Below are 16,066 nucleotides of genomic sequence, written 5' to 3'. Positions count from 1 at the left end.
ACACGTTGAGTTCTGTTTTTTGTGTGTGTTTGTTATTTATTTATATTTTTGTGTGTATATGGCACATGGGCTTTTGAAATACACTTATCTATCTATATATCTATGTAGAAAAGACACACTCATATCAAAATAGGCATACGCAAACAATGAATAGTTCGATTTATTAGAAAAAAATGAGAGAAATGAAAGAAATTTGTTGTTAGATTAGGCACTTTACACGTTGAGTTCTGTTTTTTGTGTGTGTTTGTTATTTATTTATATTTTTGTGTGTATATGGCACATGGGCTTTTGAAATACACTTATCTATCTATCTATCTATGTAAAAAAGACACACTCATATCAAAATAGGCAGACGCAAACAATGACTAGTTCGAATTATTAGCTAGTGGTCCTGGATGATGCCCTGTTAACAAGCATCAAGAAATTCGGAAATTTTTTGAAACACTGTTCAGGGTTTTAGCTATTGTCGTCTTTGACTGTTATTAAATAGAAAAAAAAAACTTCTTGTGCCACTTCGCATTGAAAAATATCACTGCAGCGTCGGGTATTCTTCCTCCGGTAAGACGTACTGTCGACAATAAGGACACGAATAACCCCTCTTCTCAAACCATTTAGCAACGCACTAAAACAATAAAAGAGTAATTAATGAATAGTCAAATAGGGAACCAGTAGGGACTTATTTATTAATCACGAATATAAAGCGCACGAGAAAAGGTGAAAATAACTCCATTAAATGAAGTTTCAAAAAAAAAGGTTTCATATTTGTTTTGTTATTTGTTTTACATTTAAATGCCGACAAGAGAAAAAATACATGACTTTTGAAGTTTTTCTTTTCTTTTTTGACTGCATTTTAAAAAGCTAATTTCAAATTTTTTTTCGTCCTGGACCAACTTGAAAAAAATACTTGACAAAAAAGTTTTACCTAACGTGACCACACACGAACTGTGCACGCGAGGACAGTGTCAAGAGCACAGTAAAGCCCTGTTTTATTAAGAAAGCCTCATTCTGATTCAATCCTCACTTTCTAAGTTTTATTAAGGAATGAATGGAAACGATTCCCTCCCTATCCAGCCAAATTAAGGAATGAGTTAAGAAGGGCCTCTTACAGTAGGAAATTTTTATCATCCCTCAACTTGATTATACACGGAAGGAAACAAAAAAACAAAAAAATTACATATTCCTCTATAGTTAATTAAAGTTGACATCATTCCCTAATAAAACGTAAAAATGAGGAACAAATTAGGCCTGAAATTCAATGTTAATGCAGCTCTGTGACGCTAAAATTTCAGCAATTGAACTAATATATTTCGAAACCCTGGCTTCATTTATAACTAAACATGTGTCCAATCTCTACTATATTTTTATTTAAAATTTTCAATTACCTAATTTTTATGTCAACCTTTTAGAAAAAATATTTTCCGGTGTTTTATTCAACCGTAATAAGATTATATGTGTAGGAACAGTAACCACACTTTTTTCAAAGAAAAAAAAATAAAAAATTTTCATGGACAACATTTCAAATTTGTAAGACTTGGGAGACTAAAATAAATTTTTAGTGTAGCAGAGTGTAAGGCATGACAAATGATATTTAATTGCCTTGTTTATTTACAACTAGCCAAAGAGCCAAATAACGACAATGACCACACTGCCTTTCTATCATAAAAACGAATAACAGGTTAAGCAATAGGAAATTTCTATGACAAGGAAACTTGCTCAAATTAATATTTCAACCTTATATCCATGGGGCATCCACAGAAAAACACAGATAAATGACATAAAATTTATAGTGACATACGAATTTTACAACTAAAACTGAAGATTATTATTTCTGATTATCAAACATATTTTAAAAGTCACTTTTTAGTTTAATGTAAGTCTTGCTGTAATGTGCTTATGTATTTTTCCGAGGACGAGCAACAGGTTTGGGCCGAAATATTTATTTTAGGTATGGGCAAGTTTCACTGTCTCAGAAATTCCCTATTATTTTACCTGCTGCTTGTTTTTAAGCCCAAGAACCTATAAGAGACCAGGCACAAAAAAGAAAGCAGCTGAAGCATATATTTTTTTCGCAGCAGACTGCAGAAAAAATGGATTGTCCCCTTCGCTGAAAAAGAAAATTCTGAGTTTCCGTAACCCAAATCGGAAAAATAACTTCGTAAAATAACAACATATACTCTCTTGTGAGGATCTGAAAACCTATTAACTCTAATTGTAGAAATGCTCTGGAAAAAACAATATCCGCTGTATAGCATCACGTGACTATTTTCAGATTAGTGATTAGATAGGTGTTATGCTTGCTTACAAAGTAAGATGGGTATCTGTATTTATCCTTTTTTTTCTGACTCGGAAAAATAAAAATTTCATTTTAAAAAAGCACGACATGAGTATTAACCAAACCAAATGAGCTGGCTCCAAAGAGGGGCTCGAAATACGACATTCACATAAATACGGCCCTTTTTAAATCCAAACACCTACGTTAATCTGCCTCTTTATAGGTCACCATATCACGAGCTCTGCCTCTCCATGGTGACCAAGTGTATTTTATTTGTCATACATGCTATATTAATAAACTATAACTATAAAAAAATCAGCCCCCTCACCCACAAGTTAAAAGAGCAGTTGTAACCTCCCTCATTGATTGTAGAATTAAAAGGCATTCTTGTAAAAATCGAAGAAGATATTTCACAATGTGAGGCTACTGATAAGCCCTCAAATATTGTATATCTTCCGTATATCCCAAAAATCACAACAAAATTAAATTCGTTGTTGCATCCCCAAGCAATGAATGAGCTTTTGAACCGTGGTGTGTCGCTAGACTTAGTTAGATCTCCTTTGTACATGTACCGCCATATGAAAGCAAAAATACGTATACCTGGAAGCAATTTGCTGACTGGTGATATAGCAATTCATATCGGGGTTAAGCAGGGTGCGGTTACTTCTCCCACAGTTTATAATAATGCAACGCTTCCAGCTCAGTGCCAACTTTCTTCGTGCTGTATATATATAAAGGTACTGATTTGTCGATATTATGTTATGTAGACGACGATTTTAATATTAGTAGGACTATCAGTGGGCTAGAAAAACGATTTTTGGAGATATGTAAAAACTTAGTGATATTGGACTTTCCCTAAATGCTGAAAAATGTGATGTTTTGATTTTTAATGAAATAGATACGACTAGATCAGATAATATATCTATAGATCTGAATGGTACAGAAGTAAAGCCTTGTGTTAAGTTGAAATATCTTGGCCTTCCTATTGGAAAAAATCTGAGGAAAACTATGCTATTGATGCTAGAAAGTACGGAAACGAAAATTCGTCGCGCATATGGTACAATTGTTAGTTCTCAGTTTCATTTGAATAGAGCCCATCTTGCGAGGATTTACAATAGTGTCGTCCTGCCACATATTCTGTATTTAGTACCGTTTTAGCCTATATTAAGTGAATCTGACCATCTTAGGATCTTCAAATTTGCTAAGTTTCTGTTGCGAATTCCTCCGTGGACCCACAACTCCTATTTGATGACAAAATATAGCTTGTCTGACCTGTTTGCTAAGTTCGCTGAGCTGAATGTACATATGTGCAATAAGCAAACCGACCGTGAATGGCAAAATGTTGTTTTTTGACGTGGAATTATTTTTGTTTGTATTTTAGAATGTAATTACGATATATTGTTTCTTTCTTTTTTTTTTCAATGTACTCCATCAATTCATTATTTTGTATGATGGGTTATAAATAAATACATATATACATACATTTGCACAAGAAATAATCTGTACGTAGTTTTTACTAATAATTTTAAAATAATTTATTTCTTAAATTCCGGTAAAGATAAGACCCCAGTTACTCGCCAAAGAAGGGTCTATAAAATACTTTGTGATTGTGAAAATTACTATGTTGGCAGGACCCATCAGAATCAAGAAAAACGGTTATAACAGCATAAAAAAGACATAGACAAGACATTAATTTCAAATAGTTCCAACAACTCCTTTGATTCTGCTTTAGGTTGGCATATATTTAATAACCCCTCCCACACGATATTTTTTTGAAAAATCTTCACTCATCAGTAATGATTTGAGGGTAAAACATGTGGTTCGGGAATCAATCGAACTTAGTCTCAAAATACACAATAATATTTCTTTTAACAGAGACTTAGGGGAGTACTCACTATATACTTTATACTCAAATTTAATTAAAAATAATCTAACAAAATATTTTACTAAATCGATTTATAATAGTACTGAACCAGTTACGAAAAGGCCTTTGAGACAGGCTACTAAAAATGCAAGGTTGGCTCTGAGAAATTGCACTTAATCACTTTGTTCTCTTTAGTTTGAATGAATTTATCATCTCACTTCATTCTTTTTGTCAGTCAAAGATTTTCCCTATTGTTTCTACTTTGTATTTGTTAACTATAAATATAATTATCATCTGAGCTAAGCAACACTTAAAAGAAAAATCATAAATTGGACAAACCTGGTTGTGAACGATATGCCCACATGCAAGGGTGTTCAGGGCTCCACTAAACACCCCGAAGCATATTTGGCATGTAGTCTCTTCCAATTTGTAGCCTTTGAACCTTTTAGATGATGGGACTACCCACGTCATCTGACTACCAGGGGGGGGTAACGCTCGATGAGATGATCTTAAATCATATCCGTTCTCCTAAAATGATCGTTTAATCAGTAATAGTGAAGAGGTCAGGGAGGAGCTATTAAGACGAAATTTTTGACGAAAGTGATATATTTATCATCTGTAGAATCGTTAATTACTTTTTTAAAGATCACTCTTCATCAGTGGTGATATTTCGGGACCAAAAAAAAGACCCAGCTATTATTATTACAGTTACCTGACTTGTCAGGAAAGGTGTATAGATACGAAGTGAATCTTCAATCTAATTTTAGAAAAAAATCTTTTAAGGATGTTTGATACCAAAATGTCATTTTGCGAATCCCAGCGACAGCTGGCAGTCTCAAAGACAAAGGCGTCAGCTGGCAGTCTCAAGAAAATTGGCAAATTTTCTCAGCATCACAGGGAGCTTCGGAAGCAATTTTTGTCTAAATTGATAGGGGATTTTAGATTTGTCAACAATTCAAAAAGTAAAGGAAACCGAAAATCTCTTACTAAATGTTAAGCAAAACGCTGTCTAATCTATGTACGTACAGGATAAATTATTTACATCCTATGTCTGCGAATATATCAATCAAGGAAGTTAGCACAACAGAAAGTTTCTAAAGCTGTGAAATTATACAATGAAACTAATTTTTAGCGAATTTTTATTATTTTTTTCAAGCAGGTATACTAGAATATTTCTAGGGACTCCCCTTTCTTGAACTTCGAAAAAAAAATTCAACCCCGTTCAATACAAAAAAAATTCTAATAATGCAAGTTTAATTAAATCTGAATATATATAAATCTCTAGTACAAACCTAGATAGATAGAAAGATAATTTTTTATTTGTAACAATTACATAGATAGATATGAAAAACCAGTACACATGCCTGGAGGCATACTTTAGCACAGAAATATTACACTACGAAAATAAATACTAGCACTTACAATAGTACATACTTTAGCACTTACAATATTACAATGTTACACTAAAAAAAAAAAAAAAAAAAAAAAAAAAAAAAAAAAAAAAAAAAAAAAAAAATAAAGGTCTGGGTAGAAAGTCCTAGCTCAAAGTTCTCCTCTCTTTCCTGCCATGATTTTTCTCAAAGGCCTACTTTGACCTGTCTTGGGCCCTAACGAGATAATTGAAATAAGAATGTATAGGAATAAATATGATAAATAGGAATATGATGATTAAATTAAAAAAATACCGATTGAAAATAGCTTTAGAATATAGTTACAATATAGTTTAGAATAATGGTTAAGCGCAAAACGAGCTAGATAAAAGGGAAAGTGACCAAATGAGCCACGTCCAAGCTGCACTTAGTTTGCTCCGCCAAGGACAGATATTAGAGGAAAATCTTAAGGGGAGGTGCTCAATATGACATGGGCACCAATAAGCACAGTCTTGGGAGAGGACGGGGGGCAATATAACAAAGGCGCTAATAATTGACCAAATTGACCGATTTATTATTTAAAAAAGGGAAAAACGGATAAAACAAGGAATAAGGACGCCAGAAAAAATCTTGAAGAGCCTGGGCTCCCCCGACCCCCTGGATCCACCAGTGGTCTCTATTATCTACTTTTTAGCAGAGAGATAGGAAAGTAGCATCTCATTACTGATGGGGCCAATCAAACGGTGCATCTATCGTTCAGCTACTGAATTTTTCAACACTTCTAAAATATAACCGGAGCTTTTTAGGAGGAGGTCAATGTAAAGACCTTAGTCTCGGTAGAATCGAGGAGTTGTCCTCAGTATGTCGGCCTATTACTGAGACACATCTGTAGCACTAGCAGGTTATACAAAAGATGATTATCCTTCTTACCATTAGTGAATAGAATAACAAACCCAACTAGTTCTACCTGACAGAAAGGGACTTGCTGGAACTAGCGAAAAGCGGTCAGGAGATACCTACTGATATAAATTTCATACTTACTTTTGATATTTTTTCTGTATTGCCGGAGGCGATGGCGGGAGAACGTCGAGCTCTCGACGTGCTTGGTTGAGGATCTTCTAATTCCTCAACCAACACGTGAGTGCGTTCTGTCGAATGTTTTTTTTTCTGAAAACGTTTAAATTTGTGTTGTGATTTTGGTGGTCTCAATTTGGCCTGTTTCTGTTGAAAGAACATGTCTTCAGAATCCGAGTTTTCTTCTAGAAGAGATTAGGAATTAAGGAAAACGCCCCGTTCTTTACGCTAAAGTTTTTTACTGTTTTAAAAAGTAGAGTTAGGAGAGTGAGTCAAACTTTAGCGTAAGGAGTGGGGCGCTCAGGAAGAAAAGCCCCTTTCATATACGGAATTATTTCTGTTCGTTTTAAGTTTAAATCTCGCTCTTTACTTTCAGTTACATTGTTATTTTACATATGTCATATTATGTTATAATATGTTATATGACATTGTTACATATGTCAGTTATATTTACTTTCAGTATAAAAACAAGTCTAACATACGTGAATGACATAACCGGACCGGATCCGCTCTCTTTGGTAGAGTTGGGGGTGGGGGGGGTAATTCGGAAAATGAGGTATCTTTAACTTACGAATGGGTGATCAGATCTTAATGAAATTTGATATTTGGAAGGATCTTGCGCTCTAAAGCTATTATTTTAAATTATGAGCAGATCCTGTGACATTGGGGAGGGGGGGGGACCAGAATTCTCCGAAAATGTGAAAATTGGGGTATTTTTATCTTACGAATAGGTCATCGGATCTTAATGAAACTTGATATATAGAAGGGTCTCATGTCTCAGATGCTCGATTTTTGACTCAAATTGGATCCGGGGACACAGGGGTTTGGAGGAGGGAAACAGAAATCTTGGAAAACGCTTAGAATGGAGAGATCGGGATGAAACTTGATGGAAAGAATAAGCACAAGTTCTAGATACGTGATTGACATAATTGGAACGGATCCGTTCTCTATGGAGGAGCTGGGGGGTATTAATTTGGAAAAATTAGAAAAATTGAGGTCTTTTTAACTTAAGAACGGGGGACCGGATCTTATTGAAATTTGATATTTAGAAGTAATTAGAAGGAAATATTTCAGAGCCCTTATTGCAAATCTCGACTAGATCTGTTGACATTGGGGGGAGTTGGAGGGGACATCGGAAATCTTGGAAAACACTTAGAGTGGAGGAATTGGGATGAAGCTTGGTGGATAGAATAAGCAAATGGCATAGATACGTGATTGACGTAACCGTACATGATTTGCTCTCTTGGGGGAGTTGGGGGAGGTGTTCGGTGCTTTGGCGAGTTTGGTGCTTCTGGACATGCTAGGACGATGAAAACTGGTAGGCGAGACAGGGAGCTGCACAAATTGACTTGATAAAGTCGTGTTCCCAGATTCGACCATCTGGGGGGCTAAAGAGAGAGGAAAAATTTGAAAAAATGAAGTATTTATAACTTAAAGAGTAGGTGATCGGATCTTAATGTATTTTTATATTTAGAAGGATATCGTGACTTGGAGCTCTTATCTTAAATCCTGACAGGCATTAAGCCTCTGATTTTCCTTTTTAATCAATCTATTGATTCTTAGAATTTTGTTAGAGCTCATACCATATGGCCTCGTCACAAGTGCCATATCAGCTCTTAGCTCTTGTTTATATTTAATCTTACTGTAAACCGAAGATTGTCAGGATCAATACAAAAGACAAGGGTATTTAGGAATGGTGTTACTGGTATTAAAAGAAATATCACCAACGAGTAAAGTCTACAGTCAACCTAAAGCTGAAGTTTATGACAAACACTATCTTTCGGTTTTAGTCAAGAACAAGCGAAGAGACTAGTGGGAACATATTACCTTCAGAATCTATTATCTTCTAATATATGTCACCTTCAGAGAAACATCGATAGACACTAGACGAAAAAATAAAGAAAGACAAAAAGCGAGATGCAAGTATGAAAGAAGGATAAACGTAAATAGCCAGGTACTGTTATACAGAACGTTAGATATGAAAAGCGATGAAAATATAATAATATTCTGCAACACCATGTAAAACAAAATACTATAGAAAGGAGCAAGCATGAGCTTCCACAAGGTACCATGTATCGAATAACAAATTTTTCATAGAACAACCAATTTTATTACCCATGTTTTTCTTTTTAGATGCAATTTTGCAGTTATCTGCAAAATTGCATGTAATAAAATTATACCATATAAAACAGAACATGACGAAAATCTGGATAAGACTCTTAATTAACCGAAAATAAAAAATATAAGGACATATACAGGAGCAATCACCCGAGCAAAGCGAGACAACATCCCTGGTAGAAAGAGATTATGTGTATTAGGTGACTTCAACGCCCAGTTTGATATGAATAGGAATAAATCATAAATGATATCCTAGATTCGGTAAATGTGCAGAAGACAAGGAAAGAGCAATGGTAATAAAAAACCCATAGTTTTTTAGGTACAATAATCTAGTTACAAACAACATGGTACTGATCATAAAATGAGCCAAAGCTAATATCGTACTCAGATGATGATATGACGGATAGCTTTATTGATTATGTTACTGTAAACCAAAGATTGTCAGGATCGATACGGAAGACTAGGGTATATAAAAATACTGTTACTGGTACTAAAAGTAAATATCACCATCGAGTAAAGTCTACAGTCAGCTTAAAGCTGAAATTTATGACGGGCATCTCTGGCAGACAAGTAGTCCCGGTAGTTATGACACTGATAAACACCAAGAAAAATTTGATAGGAGCTTTCCAAGAATAGTTGGTTATCTAACAAAGAAATACGAATTTAACGATTTAGAAGATGGATGGAATAATAATTTTAGGAAGCTGGTCTGCGAAGTCACAGAAGATTAGGAAGGAAAGTTAGAAAATGAGTTAGGAATATCGCGCTTTGGCTTGGTAAAAGAGAGAAGAAGTTTCTCCAAGAGGTTTCTGAGTGATATTATTCTCTCTCGAGAATAAGAGAACGTGGGAGAAGTAGAAAAGGAATTAATGTATGAATGAAGGGGATGTGAAGTAGAAGCTATGAATAAATAGCCGAAAACCTAAAAGGTGCAGCCAGAATGCATACTAGTAAAATATTGTGTAAGCATGTTAAGATATTGAAAGGAACAAGTCATTGTGGCTCCTACGAGTTTATGAAACAAAAGGGAAGTTAAAGTGTTAAGGGGAGTTATGCGGAACATTTTAAGAATAGTATAAGCCTGAATAAAGCTGTATTTAATTATACAAAAAAAATCGAGAGTTTGGAAATGAAGAAAGATTTATTTTGTAAAGAGGAGCTAGAAGGATTGAGAAATTATAAGGTCTCGAATGCTGGAAGCTTGGTAAATGAGTTCTTAAAACATAGTGGCCGCAAAGTTTAATACAAAAAACGCAAGATCATCAACATCTCTTCCAGAGACATTTGCTTTATCTCTGTAGGCGAATAATTAATTACCATAATTGTAAGCATTAAACTAAAACAGTGGCAAATTCAAGGAGGGTCAGGGAATACTGAGCCCAACCCCTCAAAAATAAAAACAGGAAAAGATAAGAAAAAAAAATACCAAAAAAGGGAAAAAGGTATAATACAAAATATACTTCAACACAAAAAAAAACAGTGTTTGCCACGTTATAAATACGAACAAATATAAACCTTATTGTCGGTAGACCAAACTGGGGACCGGGAGGGGCATCAGCTTGTTTCTATTCGATATTGATTTTCTGTTTCAAAGTTACAAAATTCGGTCAAATTTGAAATTTACCGTCTCTAGTCGATAATCCAATTTGTTGTAAGTTATATTTGTAATCTAGATTTCCACTTGATAGAAAATATTTCATTGCAACAGATTGCTAACAAGATTAAAATTTTAAAATATTCACTTAATTTTCGTAGAAACATCTTTTCTTTATCAGCCAACGCTTCCTCTAAGAAAGGCAATGAAACTTTCTTTACCTCTGAACTTTCTGGATTTACGACAACATCAAAATATTCTTAACAGTGAGGAAGGTATTACAGAGATTGTAATTTCAAATTTTGTCAAAATTGCTCTTTAAAAAGGTAAAAATGTGCAATTTTGTGTGATTTACCGTTACTTTAGCCACCTATTTATAATTTTTTCCTTTTATTTTTTTCTAGACAAGGATTTACAAGGCATTTCACTATCTTTAACCTATCCAGGTAGAATTCTATATAATTAATTAAAAAAGGTTTAAGACTCCCAAGAAAACACCCAAAATATTTCTACATAAGGGAAGAACCACACTTTTGGTGTACAGTTGATATTACTTCCAAGAGAGGAACACCAAAAACACATTTAGTAAATATATACTTAGATCATCAACATGATGTGGTGCGAAAGCACAGGATGGCTGGCCCCAGACCCCCCATTGCTGAAGGCCTTCAGCCCCATTGGCTGAAGGGCCAAGAAACGGAGATCAGCACCGCCAATACGGACTGTAAAGTCTAATGCCGTATCCTTTTCCTTACCTTTATTTTTTTAGATCATCAACGGAAATATGCTCAGTACCTTTAACATAACCCTGTACAAGGGAGTTTCATTTAACCGAATTTTGTTTAGTTCTATAGAATTTCCAACTTGGATGATAAAATTTTAATAAAGGTAGACTGACATATGTAAGGTGTCAGCTGGTATAGGTATCCAAAATATTGCGCCAAGTCGGATTCAGGCAGTGAAGGCCTGATTATGGCTTAATTGCGCACAGCTTGAATAAAGACACTAAGACCTAAAGAAATGCGTAATATTCTGACCTCAAATCTTGAAAAATGAGTTTTGATTTAGAAGTGAAGAATAGTAGCATTTAAAAATTACCAGATTCGGCAGTTTCCTCAGTTTCGGCTGTTTGAATATTAGTTTCTTCTTTTTTTTCCAAAAGATGTTCTAGCAACTGCATAGCCGAATGACGCATTTCGTGGTCTGTAGAAAACGAAGCATATATTAGGAAATCAAAACAGCACAAATAATTATAGTGATAAGTCAATATCTTTAATAATCAAACAGGTATTTGCAACTTAATTTTACAATACACTGGTTGTACTAGAAAATAAAAGGGCCCATCTCATACTTTTTGTCTGAAAATGGGCTGTAAAGTAAAGATATAGAAATAAAATATCATGTTAGACTTACTTCTCAGGAGGTTAAGGTGATAGACCGTAAGGCCGCAAATAAAAGAAGAATTTTTATTTCAAATTAGTTTCTTACTTAAGTTATGGGACTTATGAATTTTGATCCCTATGCTCAGTTGGATTTCTGTTTTCATGAATTTTGGATAGCAATACATATGTGTGGTATGATAAATATTAGAATTTTTTTTTTGTTTTTGCACATGTATGCTAGCTTTCCCTTATATTGAGACAGTGAAAATTGAATTCCAATATTATGTGTTTTGTGACTGCTTAATTTTCAGAAAAGTTTGCAACAATCTACTCTTTGACAATTAAATTTTTTTTAGAAATTCGAAGCTTAAACTGTCAGAAAGTGAAAGAATGTTAAACTATAAAGGGGAATAAATGTGAAATTTAAAGTCTTATATGTCCGACATTCTAAAAAAATGTGTACAGCCATGGAAGAAAGGGTTTGGATGCTTATCTTTGAAAAGAAACAAATTTATATGGAAACATATAGGGTTCTCGTCCGAACTTCTTTTTTTTTCTCTGTTATTTTTTTGTTCATCAATAATCGTTTGATGCATGACTGATGATAAAAAAAAAAAAAATAAAATAAAAAAAAAAAATACAGCGAATAACGTATTAACTTTTGGTCCATCCGTCTAGGGTCAAACAAAAGCAGGTCGTCCCTTAGTTTTTTTTTTTTTTTTTTTTTTTTTTTTTTTTTTTTTTTTTTTTTTTTTGGTGATTAAGTCTAATTTCAGTCAGCAGAAGATTTCTGAAAAATATATTCATGGCAGTGGGAGGGAGAAGCGATTTTCTCGAAAGTCGTCACATATCTTGATCTCTTTTTTTTTCACACCAGGAAATGTTAGTATACCAATTTTCATGGTCGATTGGGCAAGAGGGAGTAAAAACACAACAAGAGTCCTAACATTTTTCTTAGCAAAAAAGAAGAAGAAATAAAAAAAACCTGTTTTTTTCTTCTTCTTCTTGTTCTTCTTCAGTGAAGATTCTTCTGTATGTTCTATAATTATGTATTTCCGTGCTTCTGACTCTCTGTAAAAGAAGGACAATAACAATTAATATCAATCACTAATATCATAACACTATCTTCTACATATATAAAAATAAGTTGTTTGTTTGTGTGTCTGTCGACTGACATCATTATAAGGATTGAGCTGTATGTCGTCACGAAGTTGTTTGTCGACTGACGAAATTACAGACCGGGAAACCGGGACACAAATGACGACCGGGACACAGGGAATATAAATGACGACCGGGACACAGGGACACAACTACAACGAGGAAACCGGGGGGCACAGGGTCATACTCACATGTCAATACTTTAACTACGGACACAAGAAATACGACAAAATGGCAGTCACACAAAAAAGAAAAAAAAAGTACTGAGCTGTAGAAGTTAGGAAAACAGTCATTCAGTTTTTTTTCCAAACGAATAAAAAGCAAATACATCATAGGCAGCGCAATAGCGCTGCTTAGGTAAAGAGCGATGTGGGCATAATATATTATTTATTTATTTTTTTAGCCCAGGGCATTTCGTAGCGAAGGAGTTGTAGTAGAAACTCCAAAAAGGGTTCATTCGATTGAAAATTAAAAGGGCTAGTGCCTTTATTAATAGTCAACAGTGATTGAAGAGTAACTAAAGCCCCTCCCCCGCTAACCATTTTCCCAAACACATTACTTTACGCTAAAGTTTAAGCTAAAGCTAAAACTTAAAACCGCACTTTAAGCTAAAGCTTTTTACTGTTTTAAAAAGTAGAGTTAAGAGAAAGTCAAACTTTAGCGTAAAGAGCGGGGCGGTGAGGAGGGAACAGCCCCTTTCATATACGGAGTAATTTCTGTTCGTTTTCAGTTTTAATATCGCTTCTTACTTTCAGTTTAAAAAAACTTTTTTTTTTTATTTTTTTTTTTTCAGTAAAACGCAGATTGTGTGCTGGTTTTGAGAAGCTATTTTAGTGAGTTATTTTAAACGAGGAAAAATAGAAACAAGAGCTTAAAGTTCATATGGCACTTGTGACGAGGTCGGAAGAGCCATGAGCTCATATGGCATGAGCTCTGGCAAAATTCTAAGAATCAATGGATTGCTTTAAGAGGAAAATCAGAAGCTTAATGCCGGTCAGGATTTAGAATAATAGCTCTGTGTCACGAGGTCCTTCTAAACATCAAAATTCATTAAGATCCGATCACCCACTCGAGTTTCGGTTACTATTGAGCCGGTTCGCTCCTTACTACAGTTTGTTACCACGAACCGTTTGAAAATAGATCTTCCTAAGAAGGGAAAGAGAGAGACAAAGATGCTGAAAGCGATAATTTTGAAAAAAATTGACAATATTCTTTCCTGTTGGTGTCATTCTCATAAAAAAAAGCCAAATCCAATAACCACTTAGACAGGGTGGGAAAATCATATTTCTACAAAAATACAATATAATAAAAAATGCATTTGCTATCCATAAATCACTAGGCTTATTTGAAATGAAGACCATCCTAGAATAGAAAACATTTGTCCATGGGAACAATGTCAAAGAGTCTGCGAAGCAAGATTTTGCTTGTCTTAAAAGTGACAGGGAAAGCTGCTTTACATCTTGCGACTAATAAAGTACTTGTAGGTAGTAAAACAAGATTTCCATGCATTTATTCAACGATAGAACGTTTCATCTTACAGCACACTTCCTGACAAATTGGCATAAGCACATCAAATGGAAACCACTTTTCTATTTTGGTTTATAATAAAGGACCCCCCAAAAAAACATAAACCAGCAAAAATACAATGTAAATGAAATACCAACAGAGATTAATTTTAAAACTGTTTCAAAATAAATGAAACGCAAAACGAGCAAATATTACAATAAATAATCAAGTCAACCTTAAAAAGAACAGAAATTACCACAAACAGGAGTAAGCCTTTTAAACGCCAAAGTGTCATTGAGGCCATATTGGAACCAAAACACATTACAAAAGTTTTTTTTTCTTTTACAACATTAATAAATGAAAAATTACCAAGACCTCCAGGACTGAATATCAGTATATATATTGAATAGTCCGTCTACTTTCACTGGTTGATTTCATTAATCTTGGTAAAAATGATTTTTTTTTCTCGATATTATGACAAATAAAAACAAATTGATGTAAATAAAAATTATTCTGTATAAAGCGCAAATAGCGCTCTGGCTTTTAGAACTTACTGAAACAAAACCATATTTTCAGAGTTTCTTTCTTTTATAACTTTAATGGACCCAAAAGTTGCGATGACTCCCAGGAATTAATATCAGTATATATTGAACAATCCGTCTACTTTTATTAGTGTTTTTCAGTGATCTTAGCTAAACACGTTAATCCTATAGGGTTAAACAAGAATTCATCTTACACCTGTTTCTGGTAATTTCTGTTCGTTTGAAGTTTCACTTAATTATTCAATGTAGTTTCTGTTTTGAGCTTCATTTATTCATTGGTAGTGATTTCTGTCAGTTAAAAAGCTAAAACTATTTTTAAATATCTTAAATATCTTACTGGATTTCTCGCCATTTTCTGACGAACCTATCTCGTATCTCGCCTGGCGACGACGCAGCAGTGGTATAGCTCGACGAGCTGCCGGAAAAAATCTGCGTAATAAATACATGAGTTAGAAGACCATTGCCATTACATAAACAGGTGCACATAAAACATTTTTGGCCTGATGACAATAATCTTTAGTTCTAACCGGGCTTTTTAAGACAAATCTAAAATATATCTCTCGAATTTCGTATAATCGACAGCATGGATAACGAAAAGGCTATGTGTCGATTTCATACGAGCTTTTTTTTCAAATAGAGAATTTTGAAGTGTAAAAAAGCTAAATCGCATCCAACTCTCTTTTTTCTTCAAAAAGTAAGCCGAGTTTTCTAGGATCAATATCCTTATTATACAGATTTCTCTAAACTTTCATTCTATTGGAATCCCTAATGTTAGATACGAAATGCAAAAACCGTTGTGCTAAAAACAGTTTGGAGAACTTAGTATAGAAGGTAAGTTACCTTCTAAAATTTTCCAAAACAATTAAATTTTAGTTTTAAACAGTCAAAAGATTCAAAAAAAAAGAAGAAATTACGGGAAAAGGGAAAGCTTGATTATTTCTTTTCCGAAATAACCCTAGAAATTCTTTTAAGGATAAGTGATATTTCCAATTTATGTTTAACTAGTTCCTCGCTCGTAGTAATTTTTTGATTGATGTCTTAGATTTTAACATGACTCTCTATTTTTCCTTTAGAAATTTTTCTGGGAAGATTTTTAAAATTAATTTATGTTTGTATTGATTGCCAAGTTTTATTATTGGTTAACATGTTAAAATTTTCTCCAGTTTCACATTAGCAAATGCCATAA

At 33.9% G+C, this 16,066-nt stretch overlaps 2 protein-coding genes and 1 long non-coding RNA gene across 4 annotated transcripts in view; all 3 read right to left on the bottom strand.

Moving 5' to 3' along the window:
- Positions 1-16,066, bottom strand: part of LOC136029233 (uncharacterized) — a 114,897-nt gene that overhangs the window by 58,003 nt on the left and 40,828 nt on the right. The gene's annotated exons all lie outside the window — the stretch shown is intronic.
- LOC136029229 (uncharacterized) lies at positions 486-11,494 on the bottom strand. The gene is made up of 4 exons (XM_065707445.1): positions 11,391-11,494; positions 6,548-6,765; positions 4,476-4,664; positions 486-622 (listed from the first exon to the last, which is right to left on the bottom strand). The coding sequence occupies exons 1-4, from the start codon at positions 11,485-11,487 to the stop codon at positions 530-532; spliced, it is 597 nt and encodes a 198-aa protein (XP_065563517.1). The 5' UTR covers positions 11,488-11,494; the 3' UTR covers positions 486-529.
- LOC136029209 (protein DEK-like) overlaps positions 11,391-16,066 on the bottom strand; it is a 45,668-nt gene continuing 40,992 nt past the window's right edge. For both annotated transcript variants that reach the window (XM_065707364.1, XM_065707375.1), the window contains exons 8-9: positions 15,218-15,309; positions 11,391-12,745 (exon numbers count right to left, since the gene is read on the bottom strand). In XM_065707364.1, the coding sequence (XP_065563436.1) occupies positions 12,478-12,745; positions 15,218-15,309 (360 nt within the window). In that variant the 3' untranslated portion in view covers positions 11,391-12,477. The remainder of the gene's footprint in view (positions 12,746-15,217; positions 15,310-16,066) is intronic.

Source organism: Artemia franciscana, chromosome 1 (assembly GCF_032884065.1).
Source record: "Artemia franciscana chromosome 1, ASM3288406v1, whole genome shotgun sequence".
NCBI lineage: Eukaryota > Metazoa > Arthropoda > Branchiopoda > Anostraca > Artemiidae > Artemia > Artemia franciscana.
Note: the sequence above shows the minus strand (reverse complement) of the source record. Positions and strands in the feature narration are given on the sequence as shown.

Coding starts and splice junctions, on each gene's coding strand:
- LOC136029229 (XM_065707445.1), bottom strand. CDS start 11,487: ATGCGTCATTCGGCTATGCAGTTGCTAGAACATCTTTTGGAAAAAAAA. Junction 4,665..6,547: donor ATACAGAAAAAATATCAAAA/GTAAGTATGAAA, acceptor CGATCATTTTAG/GAGAACGGATATGATTTAAG. Junction 623..4,475: donor GGCATATCGTTCACAACCAG/GTTTGTCCAATT, acceptor TTATTGTTTTAG/TGCGTTGCTAAATGGTTTGA.